At 49.3% G+C, this 20,432-nt stretch overlaps 1 protein-coding gene across 1 annotated transcript in view; it reads right to left on the reverse strand.

Annotated features, from left to right (window-relative positions):
* Positions 1 to 340: 340 nt before the first annotated feature.
* CCNYL1 (cyclin Y like 1) overlaps positions 341 to 20,432 on the reverse strand; it is a 58,402-nt gene continuing 38,310 nt past the window's right edge. The window contains exons 8-11 of the mRNA XM_029069257.2: positions 11,638 to 11,757; positions 9,636 to 9,802; positions 2,039 to 2,201; positions 341 to 1,526 (exon numbers count right to left, since the gene is read on the reverse strand). Of these exons, the coding sequence (XP_028925090.1) occupies positions 1,410 to 1,526; positions 2,039 to 2,201; positions 9,636 to 9,802; positions 11,638 to 11,757 (567 nt within the window). The 3' untranslated portion in view covers positions 341 to 1,409. The remainder of the gene's footprint in view (positions 1,527 to 2,038; positions 2,202 to 9,635; positions 9,803 to 11,637; positions 11,758 to 20,432) is intronic.

The raw sequence follows: 20,432 nt of genomic DNA on the forward strand, positions 1-20,432 counted from the left end.
TTTTCCTATTTAAAATTCAGCTGGTGTGGAAGCCAACCTCCAGAACCCCTAGGCCCTCCCATCTGACAAAGTCTGAAAACTCCAGCCGCTCTAGGGATTTTACAGGTCCCCTCTCCCAGTATCAAGAACTTGACATGGGGCTGTGTAATGAAAAAAAAACCAAAAAAACAAAAACCAAAAAAACCCAAAAACATAACTCCAGGACCTAAGCTCCACATACATTTTTCAGTCTCTTGAAAAGTCTACTTAGATCGGAATGATCTGCCACTATCGCTAACTTTCAGATCTTCCAATTCTTTACAGGATAATCAGGAATCCATTTGTTTCTCCCCCACCCCCCACCCCTTTCTCCACCCCCACCCCCAATCCACTTTTCCCAAGGACCAGAAGTAGCAGGAAGTCCAGAGAACCAAAGCAGAGCACTCTACTGCCAATTTAACTCCATCGGGTAAAGCCTAACGGCTCTTCGGTACGAGTGTTCCCAGGAGCCTCAGTACACGGAGGAACGTAACCGTGTCGGTTGGGGCTGCTGAAATGACTTCCTCCCTGCTTGTGAACGGATCAGGAAAATCTAGCGGGCTGCATTTCTCTCAGAGCGGGAACGACAACAACAAAAAATAATCCCAAAGTCAGAAGCACCATCGTTCAAAAAGAAATGTAGTATGGACCCACTCTAAAAAAAAGGACAAATCAATCAATATAACCTAGTTCACCTCTGCTTCCAGTCCAAGATAGACTGAAACTCCAAACTGGGCCGACCCGATTCCCCGGAGTGCTAACGGCCGAACACCAGACCTGGCGGCTCCTTAATTTAAGCTGATTGCCCCTAGTCGACAGCAGCTCTATCTGCAACAAAATGGGGAAGAAAACCCTTCGACGTTCACCGGTGGTCCAGCGTCTACTCCAGAGGGGCTTTGGGGGAGTCCCGGCTTTAATATCAAACACCGCGCTGACTTGGAAAAGACACACCGCAGGCTTTAGGCAGCCAGGAGAGTGGGAGGGAGAACATCTGAACTAGAGTCACGTGGTTAGTGTTTCCTTTCTAAGGTTTAAAACTGTTAATTTAAAAAACTCACAGTTCACAGCTATAGGCCTACACAGTAAGCAAACATCTGTGTGTGTGTGGGAGCCGGGGTGGGGTGGGTGTGTGAGCCTCAGGTTCCATCTGTAAGTTGTGTCTGCCCTTCTGGATACATCAAAAAGGAGAGGAGTGACTGCCGCTTTGACAGGTCCCAGCTTTCCTGCGGAGTTTTCCTTGGATCCGGAGGGGGGGAGAGGGGGAGTCCTTGGGAAGTGACCTCTCTCCTCTCGCGGTCTTCCCTACCTGCTGGCTCGCAGGCAGGAAGTGGTGAGGTATCTCGCTTCTTTCCCGTTGCTCGCTTCAGGCCGCCCGGCCGCCTCAACTCTTCTCAGGAGAGGATGGCATTAGAATGGCGAATACCAACTAAATTATCGGCACTGAAAGATCGTCTCATGGCAGCTTTCGACAAGTCTTTGTATTTGTCTTCGCACAGTCTGGAGATAGCCTGGTTCCAACAGACAAGAAGGGAAGACTTAGCAAAGCGCTCAGACGTTAAGACTGCATCTTTAGCTAAGCACTGGGTTCTGCTAGGCCACGCTCAGTTTTGAGAAGCCCTCTTCAGAAGAAGAGAGTCTGGAGACAGCACTGAAGGGGCTCCTGAAGAGGGAAACCTCTACAAGTGTCTGGGCTTAGTAAGAGACTGAATCTTGAGAAAAACGAGAGAGAAAACCTGCACGAGTGGGCGGAAGGTTTTTAAAAAAAAAAAAACACGCGCGTTCCATTTTGGTGACAAAATGGGCTCACCTGAAGCCCACTCCCACCCTCCCCGTACTTCCACTCTCAAGCCATCCTCCTGTTCCCCTGGCTTCGAAGGAGCCACGGTCAGGGAAATACACACTTCGACGTGCTCCCCGAAAAGCTCTGAGTTTTGCCGAGTTGCTTAATGCGAGCAGCATCAGGCGTCCGCTCGAGAGACTACGGAAAACCCAATCCCCCGCACCTCAGACCATTCGTTACCTCTAACTTCTGCGCACGCTCTTTGCTGAGGGGCTCCAGCAGAAAGCTCATATTGTTGTCATCCGCTAAAGAGCGGAGATCAAAATAGTATTTGGCATACACGCTGGCGGGAACGTTAATATTAAACTGCAGTAGCTCCAGGAAGTGTCTTTCCATCTCGTTCCTAGAAGAGACAGGGGTAGAAACAAAATAGGTTGAATAACTCGAGGCAATCCGGCCCAGCACTTTCAGAAAACGCCAGCCTCCGGGGCCGGGACAGTCGTGAATTCGGTCTGGAAGTGGATACGGGCTCCCCCCGGGCTGGGGCACGACGCTAATGGCCCAGCGAGGTCCGGCTCTTCGGGGTCCTTTCCGACTCCCGGCACTTTCCGTCTGGGCGGGGGGAAAAGGTTACGGCCCGGCTGTGCGCTCCTGCTGCCGACTTAGAGGATCATTCTTCACGGTTCCATTAGTGCAGCTGTACAATTCCTGTGCCACTCTCCCTCTCCGCTACGGGCCCACTACAGTGATCAGATGAAAGGAATGATGTATGCTGTTTATTAGCTCTGAAGAACTTGCAGACATTTTCACCGGGCCGATAACAGGAAGGGGCTTATTGAAGTAGAGACGGCCCAACAAAAGGAGGAAGCATGTCACCACGGCAACAAATGGATCTATGAAGAGCTGCTGCTATTATCTGAGGGGGGGGAAAAATCCTCTTGAGGCAAAAAGGATTCATCTCCAGCAAATAGATAAATAAGCAGCATTGGGTGGGAGAAGGAATTCTCCCCGAGGAAAGCGAGGGGCTACAGCACGAGGGCCCCACGTGAGTTTTGGCTAATCTTAGCACTTGCCACCCGCTCTGTCCAAGAAGCCGTCCACCGTCCACAAGGAGAGTCTCCCTTCAACAGTGGAGAGACCCAAGAGGAGAGGTAAAAAATCTCTCTGAGATGGACCCAGGCTGGTTTACCGAAGGAGCCCCCGGCAGGCTATGACCTTAGGCTGTGGACGGGCACAACGCCACGGGGCAGACCATTCTCCGTCCCGGCTGAAGACGCTTAAGGAACTCCATCCGCCCAAGACTCCCAAACGAGGGGACGGTGGAAGCGGCAGCAGGGGAATGCCTCGACACAGAAGGAGTCGCACAGGGGGACGCTTGGCCTGCACGGGCCAACGGATATTCAGCCTAACGCAAAACCGGAGCGGGAGCCCAGTGAGGGAGCTAGTGCTGTCCTTAGAAAGGCGGTGGGGGTGAGAACCCAAACCAACCTATATGGAGTTGGATGGCTGAGTTCAAAGATCATTAAAATGGATTTTCTCTTAAGGCCGATTTGTATTACTCAGAGCAGACCGTCCGGAGGATCGGTGCAGATGCGGAGGGCTGTTCTGATGTGATCGGGGCTTTACTGTTTTGTCATTCAACAAGCTGGAATCTTTTTAAACCGACTGCCCAAATTAATTTCCTGTTCTTACAGTCATAAGCCTATAGAAATGTAAATCAGATAATGTTTTAATCATCAGATGATCAGGGCTTCATTTACCCCATGAATAAATGCCCTTTACAACTTCTTTTCTATCCGTTGCGCTAATATATTTTAATGGTGCTGAAATATAGTACTTCATAGGATTAAAAAGGCTATTAATAGTATTTTAATCACTGAAGCAAAGCATTACACCTCTAGCCCGAGCTTTCCTCATTTTATTTACAAAGAACCGGGCCGAAAGAATGAATAGCCTCCATTTACGTGCCCATTCCGCTCATGGATTGGCAGTGGCTCCGTCTGTTCTTCTTTTGAAAGCCAAACGCTCCTCCAAGGTGCAGGGGAAAGAGAGAGGTTTTGGCAAAGTGACACCCCCAAATCTAACGGCACTCGAATTCTCTGTTTCATGTCTTCGTTTCACAAGCTGCTGGAAACAGCTCCGACGCGGGAGGTAGGAAACCGAAGGGCCCGAGATGTTCTCGGATGGCCTGGCTCCTTATGAGCCACGTCCCGCAAGGACGCCACCGGCCCCAGGCAGAAGAGGGGGCCTCGCAGGCAGGGCAGAAGGAAGTAGGGCTCCTCCTTCGTCTCTGCCTGGGCCTCACCACCATTCCTTCTTCCCCCATCAGTCTGCTCCTCTGATACTCCCTCGGTTCCATCCGCCATTACTCTACGACTGCTCTGGAAGAGGGTGGGAAAGGAGGAGAGGGACAAAGCTTTAAGGCAGGCTCAGGAAGGGCCTGGGCTGGTGGTGATTTGGGAGCTCGGCGGCTGGCGCGGTTCTAAAGCCGATTTCCGTGCGCCCCTTGCCATTCGAGTCCCTGCCGCTCCGGGACTTCGTGTAGATCCGTCCGGCCGCAGTGGCTTGGGGCAACCGGAGGCCTCGATGCAAGGGAGCGGTCAGCGATGCCAACGCGCACTGCCCTGGGCTTGCCCCTAGGCCCCGGCCTGCCCTCTCCTGCCCGCGGTTGTGTTAGGGAAGGGGAATCTACAGCCTGGGCTGTTGCCAGGCTAGCTGCTTTCGCAGCTGCTGGGATCTCCATCACCCACATCAGCCAACTGTTTTTAGGATTCCTGCAGAACCACCAAAGGGGCTCTTCACACCTGATGGACTAGCCCTGGCAGCCTAATTTCTGGGAAGGTTTGGGTTGAACCTTGTAAACTGCCTGCAAGAATTTGCCCAGCGTACCTTCTCACATGCTGCACCCACTCTCCTAGCAGAAAATTACAGGCAGCGATGAAAGAGTGGCGCTCCATAAACTAGCATTATGATCCATTCCTTCACTCAGGTCCTCAAGTCTTCAAGACCGGACCAGGGCATTACGATCGTTAGGGAGTGAGCGGGGCCCACACCAACAGAGACATCGTTCAACTCGAAGACGATGTCGTTGATGGGGAGGCTGAACTCACTGGGATGAATGATCCACTGAGAGAGTCTCTCAAACCCCGTGCCCAGGAAAATAAAAGTAGGGCACTTTTGCTGACCCTGGGCCATTCGGGATATGTACTGACCACACGCTCACGGTTAAGAGGGGAAAAGAAGTGAGTTACAATCAGCAGGACACGTATCACCGGTTACCGCCCTATCTCCCTACTACCCTTCCTTTCCAAGATCCTAGAACGAGTCGTCTACACCTGCTGCTTAGAATTCCTTAACTCCCATTCTCTCCTGGACCCCCTCCAATCTGGCTTCCGCCCCCTCCACTCTACCGAGACTGCTCTAAAGTCACCCAAGACCTCCTTCTTGCCAAATCCAATGGCTCCTACTCTATTCTAATCCTCCTTGACCTCTCAGCTGCCTTTGACACTGTTGACCATCCCCTTCTCCTCCACACCTTATCTCACCTGGGCTTCACAGATTCCTTCCTCTCCCGATTCTCCTCTTCTCTCTCTGGCCGGTCATTCTTGGTCTCCTTCGCAGGCTCCTCCTCCCCCTCCCATCCTCTAACTGTTGGGGTTCCCCAAGGGTCAATTCTTGGCCCTCTTCTGTTCTCCATCTACACTCACTCCCTCGGTGCACTCATTCGCTCTCACGGCTTCAACTATCATCTCTATGCAGATTACACACAGATCTACATCTCTGCCCCTGTCCTCTCCCCCTCCCTTCAGGCTCGTATCTCCTCCAGCCTCCGGGACGTCTCTACCTGGATGTCTGCACGCCACCTAAAACTCAACATGACCAAAACTGAGCTCCTCATCTTCCCTCCCAAGCCCTGTCCTCTCCCTGACTTCCCTATCACTATGGATGGTATGACCATCCTTCCCATCTCTCAGGCCCACAACCTTGGTGTCATCTTTGACCCGGCTCTCTCGTTCACCCCACACATCCGATCTGTCACCGAAACCTGCTGGTCTCACCTTTATAATACAGCCAAGATCCACCCTTTCCTCTCCACCCAAACGGCTATCTTACTGTTACGGGCTCTCGTAATATCCCGGCTAGATTACTGTGTCAGCCTGCTCTCTGATCTCCCTTCCTCCTCTCTCTCCCCGCTCCAGTCTATTTTTCACTCCACTGCCCGGCTCATCTTCCTGCAGAAACGTACTGGGCATGTTGCTCCCCTTCTTAAAAACCTCCAGTGGTTGCCTATCAACCTCCACACGAAACAAAAACTTCTCACTCTAGGCTTCGAGGCTCTCCATCACCTTGCCTCCTCCTACCTCTCCTCCCTTCTCTCTTTCCACTGCCCACCCCGCACGCTCCGCTCCTCTGCCGCCCACCTCCTCACCATCCCCCGTTCTCGCCTATCCCGCCGTCGACCCCTGGGCCACGTCCTCCCGCGGTCCTGGAACGCCCTCCCTCACCTCCACCAAACTAATTCTCTTCCCCTCTTCAAAACCCTACTTAAAGCTCATCTCCTCCAAGAGGCCTTCCCAGACTGAGCTCCCCTTTTCCCTCTACTCCCTCTACCACCCCCTCTTCACCTCTCCGCAGCTTAACCCTCTTTTCCCCAACCCTCTTTTCCCCCCACTTCCCTCTGCTCCTCCCCCCTCCCTTCCCATCCCCTCAGCACTGTACTCGTCCGCTCAACTGTATATATCTTCATTACCCTATTTATTTTGTTAATGAAATGTACATCGCCTTGATTTCATTTATTTGCTATTGTTTTAATGAGATGTTCATCCCCTTGATTCTATTTATTGCTAATTTTCTTGTCTGTCCGTCTCCCCCGATTAGACTGGAAGCCATTCAAAGGGCAGGGACTGTCTCTATCCGTTACTGATTTGTATATTCCAAGCGCTTAGTACAGTGCTCTGCACATAGTAAGCGCTCAATAAATACTATTGAATGAATGAATGATTTTGAAGTCATGATGACAGTTTGCCCAGAACGGTCTCCCCACTCTAGACTGGCAGCTCGTTGTGGGCAGGGAACGTGTCTCCCAACTGTCGCAATGTATTCTCCCAAGCGCTTAGTATGGTTCTCTGCACACAGTGAGCCCTCAAATACCACTGACTTACTGATCGATCGATTGAGCTGGCTGGTAGGGAGGACGGTGTCTGCGGTCAGGGAACAGAAGAGCCGACGCTGCTGGGCCCTCACCCACATGGGAAAACATTCTTGATCAGCAGTGGCTCAGAATAATAATGCTGGTATTTCTTAAGTGCTTACTATGTGCCGAGCACTGTTCTAAGTGCTGGGGTAGACACAAGGGAATCGGGTTGTCCCACGTGGGGCTCACAGTCTTCATCCCCATTTTACAGACGAGGGAACTGAGGCCCAGAAAAGTGAAGCGACTTGCCCAAGGTCACAAAGGGTTGGGGTGATTTATTCTAATAAAAATAGAAAGAATTTCTAATGGAGGTCTAGTAAAAAGCGAAGGGCACGCTCAGGAGTCTAACTCAAAACTAATGATTAGGACTCAGGTTAAAGTGTAGACTTCAAAATAGGAAATAGTTTAAACCGATAATAATAATAATGGTGTTTATTAAGCATTTATTATGTGCCAGGCACTCTAAGTGCTGGGGCAGATACAAGGGAGTTAGGTTGGACACAGACCTACACAGGGCTCCCAGTCTTAACCCCAATTTTACAGATGAGGGAATTGAGGCCCAGAGAAGTTAAGTGACTTGCCCACCATCACACAACAGACAAGAGACGGAGGGGGATCAGAACCCATGACCTTCTGACTCCCAGGCCTGTGCTCTACCCGCTAGGCCTGCTGCTTCCCAGTCAAGGCCCCAAAGGCCCGACAAAGCAACGACGACCAAGAAAAAGGGATAAAATCTCTTATCGGACCAAATGCTTAGCCTGGGTAGTATGCTGCTAAGCAGGATATTATTACTGTCCATGAAATTGTTGTCCAATTCGAAGAGGTCAATGCAGAGCGGCAGAACTCTTCCTCCGACCACCCCCTCAAGTAGTAAAGCTTCCCCTCCCTTCACTCGGCTGCTAAAACACCAAGTACTCGCAGAACTATGCGAGGACTTTCAATGGTTCTAACAGTGAAGTTACTAATTTTGGGGGGAGAGCTGGGCTGGGGGGGTTTTTCATTTCACTGTCTTTAATTCAACAGTTAAAAAAATTCTGGATCTCTCGAAAAAAGCTGGGTTGGGCACTGGGAGTAGTTATCTTGACTAGCTTGCTACAGACTGTTGTCGTGCGCTCTCCCAGCACTGAAAGCCAGTCTCCTCCAGCAAGCTTTCCTACTTACGTTTCCCCTACCCCATGTCTTACAAACCCCCTAACCACCTTTAGCACTCGGGTACTTATCCGCACCAACCTCGGCATTTTTAGAGTACGTTCAATTACTTTGATTCGAGTAAGTGCCTTTGGGCAGAGACTGCGTCGCGGGTCTGTGCGCTCCCCCGTAGACTGTAAGCTGCCCTCTAGACTGTAAACTTGGCGTGAGTAGGGAATAGGTCTAACAATTCTCCCAAATGCTTAGTATTGGGCTCTGCATAAACTAAGCACTCAACAAATACCATCAGATGATTTCCAAGCGCTTAGCAGAGTCCACACGCTCGGCTGATGCTCACATGCTATTATTATAACAGTGTTATAAGACGTTTGGCCATCACCAGTGCCCAAAGGAACATGCAACTGATTTATCTATTGTCCACCCCGGTTCTCTTCCATAAATGCCAGGTGCAGAAACTGTTGTGACATGTGAACAGATACACTTAGATGAAGAAAGGTTCACTAATGGCAAATACACAGCTGCCCGGGAGTCCTGTGAAAGAAATACAGGTGTTTCCGGGCCCGATTCGTAAAACTTCCTATGTATAGAACACTCCATTGGGGACGTGGGACGGTATGATAATTGACATAATCTTTGCCTTTCAAGGTGATGATCTAATGGGGAGAGGGGAGTGGAAATCTCAAATAGGAGTCAACTCCCGGCTCTTCCCACAACCCATCTAGCCTAGAGCAGCCAGGTGTGGTCTAGAGGGGTGCTCACGTGCAAATCTGGCTCTTTTGCCCACCCAATCCCCCCAGAGGTGCTTGACGCAGGCTCCAACCAGGCCAGAGCAGAATGACATCCCACTGTTAACACTCTGAAATGAGGGAGAGAGTGACTGCCACTTGGTAGGTTGAGAAGCATTTTAAGGAAAAAGACTGTGTAGCCAGGGTAGTAAGTTTGTAAAATGTGGTATTTGGGGGCAGCTTTTATTGAGTCACTACCTCTGAGGTGGAGGCAGACGGTGATGAAGCAGCGGTTCCTAGAGGATAGAGCATGGGCCTGGGAGTCAGAAGGACCTGGGTTCTAATCCCGGCTCAGCCGCTTGTCTGCTCTGCGGCCCTGGGCTAGTCACTTAACTTTTGGGTGCCTCAGTTACCGCATTTGTAAAATGGGGATTGAGACTGCGATCCCCAAGTGGGACAGGGGCTGTGTCCTACCTGATTAGCCTGGATCTACCCCAGTGTTGAGTACAGTGATTGACACGTAGCAAGCGCTTAGCAAAAGCAATTAAAAAAAAAAAGTTGAGGGTTTGGGTCACTCAATATCAGTCACTGATTAAATACCAGCAGTTGTTCCAAACTGGGAAAGGCAGGGGGTCGGTCCAGTTACGAGTTCCTCAGCTCTCTGCCCTGTGGCTCAGCGTTCTATGGCCTAGGCAAAATACATCTTTTATGGTTATTACGTTTCTGGAAAAAAAAGGGCAGAAAGTCCACCCGAACCTTGTACACTTACATGTCCTCAACTGTGATATCTTTCAGGATCTGGCAGTAATCCACATTCCACACAGCCTGATCATCCCAAACCTTAGAAGCCAGAAGAATAGCTCCCAAAACAATTCTTTTCCAGTTACTGGGGCAGATGTCAATCTCAGCGTAAGTTAAAAGTCTTTCTAAGTACACCTGAAAAAAACAGAGATCAGTTAGTTCTCATGCCAGTGAAATGCCATGGCATGTTCAAACATCAAATCTGTTTTGTGGATTACGATACATCTAGGCCCAAGTCTTACTAGCCACCCACGAGCATTCCTCCAAATTTACATCAGGTATCCAAGTTTGAATCAGAGCTACTTTCCAATCAATTGTATGTATTGAGCGTTTACTGTGTGCAGAGCACTGTGCTAAGCGCTTGGAGTGTACAATTTGGCAACAGATAGAGACGATCCCTGCTCAATGACAGGCTCACAGTCGGCCAGAGTTGGAAAAAAGGCTGCGACGTGACACTGGGAGAGTCTCCTGTTTCTCTTTGAAGCTCGAGGGGATCAGAAGAACTCAGAAAACCAGGGTGGCCGGCCTAGCGGAAAGAGCCCGGGCCTGGAAGTCAGAAGGACCTGGGTTGCAATCCCAGCTCTGCCACTTGTGGGACGCTGGGCAAGCTTGTCTGCTGTGTGACCTGGGGCAAATCACATCGCTTCTCTGGGCCTCAGTTCCCTACCTGTAAAACGGGGATTAAGACCGTGAGCCTTTGGTGGCCGGATTTGATTTGGTTCTGTTGAACTGGGCTTTTAAATCGGGGGGAAAATAGGTCGAAAGGGAGGGGAAACTTCATCCGTCTCCACCTCGGGGATGAAAACTGGGCCTCAGGTTTGGGATTTGGCTCGAGGTCTGGGTGTGAAAACTGGTGGCCAATGGCGCCCCCTCGTGGCGACACTGCAGTAGACCATCAAAACCCCGAGTACTCTGTGGCGGGATTGGAGGTGTATATTTAAGGAGGAAAGCACCGTCCGAATGAATGTTCAGCAAATAAACCGAATCCCAAGCCTTTCTGCTCAATTATAACACCTCCTCTACTTGGGAGTTGCTCAGCGGATCTCTTTCTCACTACGATTTCCTTATCCCTTCCCCCAGACCAAAGACCGGACCAAAATTATGCTGCACCCTTGTCGTCGCCAACAATCCCTGGGAATCGGGAAATTATTCATTCGATGGCATTTACGGAGCGCCTGCTGTGTGCAGAGCCCTGTACTAAGTTCGGCAACAGATAAGACACTCCCTGCCCAACAACGGGCTCACGTCTCTAGCTCTCCAATGTCACTTCATTATATTGGAAAAAAAAGTTGTGCCAGCCTGATACCAGGGATGTGAATTCCCTTAAAAAAAAAAAAGATGACAATAATAATTAAGATCCTCCCATACAGATCAGGACAGCTAATTTCCAATGTGCATTCAACCTACGTAGGGGTGGGGAAAGGAACCATCTGCTGATGGTTCCGATAGCCAGTCGGACTGGGTGATAAAATAATAATAATGTTGGTATTTGTTAAGCGCTTACTATGTGCCGAGCACTGTTCTAAGCGCTGGGAGATACAAGGTGATCAGGTTGTCCCACGTGGGGCTCACAGTTTTAATCCCCATTTTACAGATGAGGTAACTGAGGCACAGAGAAGTTGAGTGACTTGCCCAAAGTCATACAGCTGGCAAGCGGTGGAGCCGGGATTCGAACCCATGAACTCTGACTCCCAAGCCCGGGCTCGATAGGGACTGGGACCACCTGCTTTCTTTTTGCAGATCCCCTGCTGGAAACCTGAGCACACCTGCAATTTCTGCATGTTGGTAGTTTTTTTTTTAAAATCATGTAATATGCATGTAATCAACACGACCAGATAACTGAAGACTTCCAAAAAAAGAACTATAAATCAAAGGAAATGGAACATACACGTTAGGTGGTAATTCAGTAGAAAAGCAAAAACAAGAACATCAACAGAAAAACACCCCACAAACTCCCTTGGATGCCTTACCAGAGTCACTATTGCACATTCTGCCGTTAACTGCGCAGCGCTAAAGAGCGTCCGGACAAAACGGTAAATATGTTTGTGATCGGGGTCATGCTTGAAGTAATCATCTGGTAGATCTTCCCGCTGAAAGGTGGAGAGACTTTAGGTTCAATGTTGGCGAAGACGAGACATGTTTAGATCTTACAACAAGGGACGGGATCACTGGACTGCAATTCTAAGTCAAACGAAACATCTAGGAAAGACAGAGCTTGCAAAATACCACTATTATTATTAATAATATTAATTATAACAACAATAATGCATCCTTCCTTTTTATCCAAACTGGGTGAGCTGGGACCCGGTTTACCAAATCCCGTCTGGAGGAGGCCAGGAGACAGAGGCAATTGATTCTGTGGGCAACCTTAGAACTTCATATTTACTTCCCCGCAGAGTGAGGGGGTCCGTGCCCTCTGGGAGGGCTGCAGATCTCTGGGATCTCTGACGGCATTAGCTGTCAGGGGACCCTCTCCCCGCCCGTCCTACTCCCACCTCCTAATACTAACAATCGGACCCACAACTTTGCAGGGTGGGTAAACTGCAGGGTTCTAGTGTGGATCAGCAGTTTCTGCCAGCTTTCTAACCCAAGTGTCCTCTGCGCCTCAGACCTCCAGGCTCTGCACCCCCTGACCAAGCCCAACCTTTTCTGCCTGTCCCGTACTCCCGCAAGCTGTGCTCTCTCCGTTGGTAGTTGTAACGGTTTTGCTGAGGGCCTGCTGAGCGCCATGCACACCCTGGGCCCTCCATTGTTTTCACCCAGCCACTTCCCAGCCCTGGATCGCTGCCCTTGTGCGCCAACCCAGAAACCACACCGACCTCCACGATCCACTGGCGGGATTCTTGGAGTGCCTGTGGGTACAGCGCCGTACTGAGGGGAGTCCACTAGACGTAGGAAATGCAAGTCCCGTTTTCAAGGCGCTCACAATCCCACAGGGAAGAGACACATATGCTAATTTACATATAGGAGGAAGAAGTGATCAATAACAAGATGTCAACTGAGAAGTCGAAAAGTGCCACGGAAGGGGGATGAATAATAATTCCGACTGGGTCCAACCTGACTACTTTCTCTCTACCCCAGTGCTTAGAACGGTGCTGGGCACATAGTGAGTGCTTACCAAGTACCATTCATTCATCCAATCCTATTTATTGAACACTTACTCTGTGCAGAACACTGTACTGGGTGCTTGGAAAGTACAGTTCAGCCACTAATAGAGACAATCCCTACCCCACAACAGGCTCATTGTTATTATTCATTCATTCATTCATTCAATAGTATTTATTGAGCGCTTACTATGTGCAGAGCACTGTACTAAGCGCTTGGGATGAACAAGTCGGCAACAGATAGAGACAGTCCCTGCCGTTTGACGGGCTTACAGTCTAATCGGGGGAGACGGACAGACAAGAACAATGGCACTAAACAGCGTCAAGGGGAAGAACATCTCGTAAACTGTAAACTGCTGTGTAGAAAAAGGACTACGGAAGGGGATAAATGTGATATTCAGCTCAGTCCTAAGAACCGCTCTAAGGTTGAGTGCAAAATTGCCTACAGGAAAGTTGGGAAGATCTAACCTGAGAAAAAAATGAATTGGGAAAAGATTCCTGGAAGGGGGATGGATTTCACAAGGGTTCTAAAGATGGGTAAAGCTACGTTCTGGTGAATATGAAGGGGGAAGGAGTCGGGGTCAGAGGGGGGAGTGGAGAACCAGGCTTAGAGAGGTGGGCTTGGGGGGGAACGGAGACTGAGCGGGGCGTGGGAGAAGAGAGTGAATAGGTCAGATGGCTAAATGGACTTTTCCTATGAGGAACAATGCATAAGGCTTGGTTCTGAGAAGCGGCAAATGGCAAGACCATGGGCCTGGGAGGCAGCAGGACCTGGGTTCTAAGCCCAGCTCTGCCATCTGTCTGCTGCGTGACCCTGGGCAAGTCACCTCACTTCTGTGCCTCAGTGACCTCGTCTATAAAGTGGGAATTAAGACGGCGAGCCCCGCGTGGAACAGGGACCAAGCCAACTTAGTACAGCACTCGGCACGTAGTAAGTGCTAACAGATCACACCGTTATTATTTTTATTATTATTCTGAGGCTTCGGGCCCGAGAACCCCCTGATGACAGTGTTCACAGCTCGTGCATTGTGCTCTTTCAGCCCCTGTCAATTCTGTTCCCACTAGTGAGCGAGTAGGCAGAGCAGTCCCTTGCAGAGTGCACATGCGATTTTCGGCCACGGTAACCAGCGACAGTACTAAGGACCGGCTTTACAACTCAGGCCTTCTGATTTTCTGAGAAAGCTCTTGCCCCTGGACCAACCACGGAGGTAAGAGGGAGGCAGCCTTAAAGCCAATGGTCAGGAGTTTCTGAGGGCCGCCCAGGTCGTTTTTCTAAAACATCGTGCTGCTGCTCTCGGAAAAGTCTTCAACGACTCCCCGTTCCTCCCTGCGTCGGGAAGGTAGGGACTGGAGAGGGGAGACACTGGAAGCAGGGTCATCGATGAGGAGGCTGATACGGTAGCCTACCTAGCATATGATGAGTAAAGGGGTGAATCAGGGGATGACGGGGGAGAAAGGTGGCCAGGTTTTAGCATCAAAGTGAAAGTTACAAGAGATTATCATTATTATTAATCGTATTTATTGAGCACTTGCTATGAGCAAAGCCCTGTACTAAACCCTCAGAAGAGTACAAGGTAACATCAGACATGTTCCCTGCCCACAACAAGCTCAGAGTCTAGAGGATCAAGCAGTCAAGGAGAAGCAACAAGGCCTAATGGAAAGAGCAAAGGCCCGGGAATCTGAAGGACCTGGGTTGTAATCCCAGCTTCGCTACTGGCTTGCCGGGTCACTTTTGGGTAAGTCACAACTTCTTTAGCCTCAGCTATCCCATCTGTAAAAACGGGGATTAAGACTGTGAAGCCCCTGGTGGGACATGGACTGTGTCCAACATGATTCGCTTGCATCTACCCCGATGCTTAGTACAGTGCCTGGCACATAATAAGCGTTTAAATACCATCTTAAAAAACAAGAACCACTCCCCCTGAACAAAAAACAAAATGAAAAAGCCAAAATGCAGCATGGGCCTGGAAGTCAGAGGACCTGGGTTCCAATCCCGGTTCTGCCACTTGCCTGCTGTGTGGCCTCGGGCAAGTCACAACTTCACCGTGCCTCAGTTTCCTCAACTGTGAAACTGGGATTCAATTCCTGTTCTCTCTCCCACTTAGACTGTGAGCCCCATGTGGGAAAGGGTCTGCCCCGATTGATTTGTATTTATTCTGACACACAGAACAGTGACTGACACATAATAAGCGCTCAAATCCAGCATTTAGAACAGTGCTTGAAGCATAGTAAGGCTTTACATACAACAATAATAACAAAATAAACCCCGAAACAGAAAATAAAAAGGGATATTACCATGGCTGCAGGATTTGGAGACAGGGTGCTATTTCTGTTCTATGTTCCCGGGCACAATGTTCTGCACATAATAATAAATGCTTTGGATGATGATCTCTCATCACAAAATAAAAACACCCAGAAAAGCTCTGCGCTTTATCAGTTTATATAATCATTCATAGAAAACTCTCTCTTCTTTAGCCCTATAATAAGGTAGATTTTTCTTCTGGTAATCTCCTCCTCAATTTCTTCCTCCTTTGTCAACCAATGTTTTATCTGAACACCTCTTCCTTCCTTTTGTCCATCATTCCTCTCTGCTCTTGGCCTTCTGCACTCTGGCTGTGTCTCTTTCCCTGCCTGCTACATTTTTTTTTCTCCCTTTGCTCTCGCCAATCCCACCCCTTGGACCTTTCAGGACCCAGGCATATCCTGGGCCACTTCCAGCTCGCTCATTAGGTGCGAGACAAACTTAAGCAAGCCCCCAAGCTCTGCACTCCCATGTCACACAGACGGCCGTGATAACACCCGGGTCCCATTTCCAGTGAGAGCATGGCTTGGCCCTTCCTCGATACCCAAAATGGGTCCAAAGCCACCGTAGTTCCTCGCAGCCCCAATCTCTGGGTGGGAGGGGGGATGGCCCCAGCCCAGACACCACTGTCCCCATTTACTGACCTGGTGAAGGAGGTATGGGACGCCACCTCTCCCCAGCTTCCCAGGCGGTTTCAGTTTTAGCCCGGTTTTGCTATCGTTCACTTTCATTCAGTCGTCCTTACTGAGCACTTACTGTGCGCAGACCACTGAACTTCAAGTGCGTACATTCGCCCTACTGCTGAGTTCTGCCAGATCTCATTACCTGGCATTTCCCTCATCCGTCCAGACCGCCTCCACCTTGGTCCAAGCTCTTGTCGGATTGCGAATTAACCATGGGGAAGCAGCGTAGCCAAGTGGAAAGAGCATGGGACTAGGAGTCGGGGGAGCTGGGTTCTATTCCTGGCTCTGCCAACTGCTGTGAGCCCTTGGGCAAGTCACTTCGCTGCTCTGTGCCTCAGTTTCCTCACTTGTAAAGCGGGGATTCAATACCTGTTCTTCCTCCTGAAGTCTGTGAGCCCCAGGTGGGACAAGGACTTTGTCCGACCTAATTGACTTATGCCCACCCCAGTGGTTAGAACAGTGTTTGACACACAGTAAGCACTTGGCCAGTACCAAACAAACATTCTATCAGCCTTTTCTTTGGTCTCCCTGTCTCCACCCTCTCCCCTTGCTACTATAGATGGCTACGCAGATCACTTTTTCCAGGCATTACTAACAGTCCGGCTCCCCTCTGCCTCTCCCTGGCCACAGCAGAGGCAGAACTCCTCGGGACTGGTCTGGGCATCTCCGCTGTCTTTCCCCGGCTATACAGCGGCTTGCTCTCTTCACTGCCATCGGCTAACCTTCTAGCTGAATCTCGCTCTCACCTCTAGCCCTTTGCTTGTGCCATTCCCCCGCCCGACCTCCACCCTAACGCAACGGTCCACGGCTCTCCCCACTGTCAAGTCCTAAGGTCCCACCGTCTCCACAAGGCATTCCCCAATCAACTGCCAACACCCTGAGTCAACCAGAACCGACAAACCTTCCCCTTGAATTTCTGCCCATGAGTAGAATCAGATGTACCATCAGTAATTTATTCTAATGATCCTATTTGGGCTTCTGTTGTACTCTCTCCAAGTACTTAGTAGAGTGATTGTACCCAGCAGGGCGCTCGATAAATACCATTACCAAGATCGTTGACAGAGCCTGCATAAAGCTAAGCCAGCATTAAGGCAGGCAGGCAGGCAGCCAGCCTGTTCACATTGACTAGGTTTTTACCACCAAGAAACTGCAGACTTGATGTTTTTGAGGGCACGCATTTGCTAGTTTTATTCCCTCTAATCTTTACCAGATACTGTTTATTGGGTCTGAATTGAAGGAAAAACCAGTAATCCCCAAGAAAGAAAATGCAAAATATCCTCTATTAATCTGACTTAAAATTATGCTAATATCCACAATGTAAAACTCAGGTGGACAGGAGTGAAGGTGGCATTTCTTATCAAATCTTCAATTTGTAACCATTTTTGAAACTTGGAAAACAACAGTAGGCTACATGGGACGATAAAGCAGTTTTCAGCTATTAAATTGACAGCAGGCCCACTTAGCCAGATAAAGCCTTAGTAATTCACATTACAACAGCTTCAGTCCAAGTACAGCTGAAACACGTGGAAACCCAAGGCTTATTGGCCACACATTTCACTGTGCTTCTGGAGGCTTTTCTAGATCCAAACTTCCCTCAGAAATACTCGCTGAATGGGAAAGGAGAAGATAGGTGGGAGCAGAGAAATCCAGGTGCAGTCCTGTTGGAAGGATAGTTTTTGATTTCTGTGGTACTTGATATGTCCTTCCTATGGGCCTGGCCCTGTCCTAGGCAGTGGGGGAGATAGGAGATGATCGGGTTGGACACGGTCCCTGTTTCACCTAGGGCTCACTGTCTAAGGGGGAATGGTAAACAAGTGCCGAATACCTACTTTTACCGATGAGAAAACTGAGGCCCAGAGAAGTTAAATGACTTGCCAAGGTCACACAGCAGACAAGTGTCAGAGCTGGGATTAGAACCCAGGTCCCTTAAGTGTATAGGCTTGTTGTGGGCAGGGAATGTGTCTACCAACTCTGATGTGCAGTACTCTCCTAAGCCCTTAGCCCGGTGCTCGGCACATGGTAAGCGCTCGATTGATTAGGTCCTCTGACTCCCCGGCCCACGCTCTTTCCACAAGGCCACCCGAATGCCCGCCCTCCTGACCCCTTAGACCGTGAGGCCCGTACGGCACAGGGCCTTCGACTGTTCTGATGATATGGGACCCAGTCCAGTGCTGGGCACAGAAAACCCGTGTCCCGTCCTACTGCAGGGATCCGCCGCCTGCCATTCCGGAACCCAGTGTCGTTCTCCAGCCGCGGCGGGTTGTTGGAAGGGGGTGTTTCAAACCGTCCCCGGGGGTCACGGGCTGAGGGATGGCCCACTACCAGGGTTGTCCGTCTGTCTCTGTGTTGCCTGTGGGCCAGGGAGTAGGCAACTGGAAGTCTATCCAGGGGGCCGGGGCCAGGCCGTTCCCACAACCACCTGGCGGCCTGCGGACTGGGGCGTCCCCACCCCCTCAGACGCTCCCCCTCCCTGGGTGGAGGGGTGGTGCCCCTGGGCCTGAACAGGAAGGAACCGAGGGAAGGAGGGGTGGAGGGGATTGTGGGCAGGAACAATGGCAGGTCAATCCAATAGCCCTTATATACTCTTCAAGGGGACTCAATCAATCAATCAATCGATCAATCAAGGGTATTTATTGAGCACTTACTGTGAGCAGAACAGTATATTATACTCTCCCAGCTGCATAATACAAAGTTGGTAGACACGTTCCTTACCTGCAAAGGGCTTACAGTCTAGACTCATTTAAGCAGATTTTGCGAAAAGAACCTACCTCAATGATTCTAAACCCGTGGACTCCTACTCCAGATAGCCAGTACCAGCTGATGTCTGGTCCACGTGCCTAGAATGGCTGACTCCTGTCCTTACTGCCTAAAATCCACAGCGTGGGATTTCTCTACCCATTGCCTCCAGTTCCTCTCCTTCGATTCTCTCCATGACCCCCCTCCAATCAGGTTTTTGCCCTCTTCACTCCACAGAAACCACCCTAGCAAAGGTCACCAGTCATCTTGCCAAATCCAACCGACTCTATTCCATCCTAATCCTCCTCGACCTTTTGGCTGCCTTTGACGCTCTGGCCACTGTCAGCCCTGGGGTACCTAAGTTTATGCCACTGAAGCCTTGATTATTTATTTTGATTACTCTACATCCTGTCAATATTTTTATGCCTGTCTTCCCCGCCAAAGGGAAAGCTTCTTATGGGCTGGGAGGATACTTCCTCTTTGCAGTGTTCTATCAGAAGCACTTAATAGGGTGCAGGGCATCCAGTGGGTGCTTGATAAATCCTATTACTATTAATGGACGCTTCCCTTTATCACGGTCTCTGAAGAACAACTATCTCTCTCCTTTTCCTTAATGCTACGATTAATTTCGCCTCTACTTATATTTTGGATTGGGATGTATTCCAAAAATCTAAACTGCACAATCCATAAGCCTCTGATGATACTCACAAAACCAGTGTTTTCAGTCTAATCAAAGACAAATATCCACCAGAAACGATTTCTCTTAGTTTTGATTTCCACTATTATATTTACCTCAGATAAATCTTCAATTCAAGATGGATTATTTATTCACGTTCATGAAATGGCAAGTAGGGAAAATAGGCAAATTCTTCTCATTTATGTTTGATCCTGGATCAGCCACATGACGTTAAATAAACTGCTCAATGTTCTGAACTACTTAATTGCAATGTAAACTCAGTGATATTTCAATGATCCTTAGATTGTGAGCCCCATATGGGACAGGGACTGTGTCAAACCCAATTACCTTATATCTATCCTGTGCTCAGTTCAGTTCCTGTAAACGTAAACCAATACCATAAAAGAGATACAATTTTCTATTAACAGTGATGGTATTTCTTAAATGCTTACTATGTATTGAGCACTGTCCTAAACCAATCAGATTGGCCCACATGGGGCTCACAGTCTTAATCCCATTGCACAGATGAGGTAACTGAGGCACAGAGAAGTGAAGTGACTTGCACACTGCAGCAGCAGACAAGTGGCAGAGCCAGGATTATAACCTAGGTTCTTCTGATTCCCAGGCCTGTGCCTTATTATCCACGAGGCCAGGCTGCTTCCCTATTGGGCTGTCCTTTTTATGAAAAGTCATGCATTTAAAGATTTCTATTTTTACAGATCCTTTATATATTTTTCTTTGAAATCTAAACCCCCTGAAATGAAGCCTCATTTGCAAGTTCCCTTGATTTGCTGTAGAACTGGGCAATCAATAATAAAAGTGGTATGTGTTAAGTGCTTACTCTGTGCCAGACACTGTACTAAGCACTAGGGTGGATACGAGCATATTGGGTTGGAGACAGTCCTTGCCCCACATGGGGCTAATAGTCTCAATCTCCATTTTACAGATGAGGGAACTGGGGCGATGTGAAGTGACTTGCCCAAGGTCCCACAGCAGACAAGTGGCAGAGCTGGGATTAGAACCCAGGTCCTTTTGACTCCCAGGCCTTTGCTCTTTCCCCTAGGCCATGCTGCTTCTCATCCTTAAAGAGACTTTATTCTACTGCCCTAAATATTAGAATCAACTCTATGAACGCATCTAAAAACATGATTAACGCTGTACTGGCATTTTTGATTTGGGGCATTAAGTATTTGGCTTTGGTTCTAGGTTACCTGAAGCTCTATCCTCAATTCTTCCTTTCACACACCTCATCTTCTTGTAGGTT

This window comes from Ornithorhynchus anatinus, chromosome 7 (assembly GCF_004115215.2).
Source record: "Ornithorhynchus anatinus isolate Pmale09 chromosome 7, mOrnAna1.pri.v4, whole genome shotgun sequence".
NCBI classification, from domain to species: Eukaryota; Metazoa; Chordata; class Mammalia; order Monotremata; family Ornithorhynchidae; genus Ornithorhynchus; species Ornithorhynchus anatinus.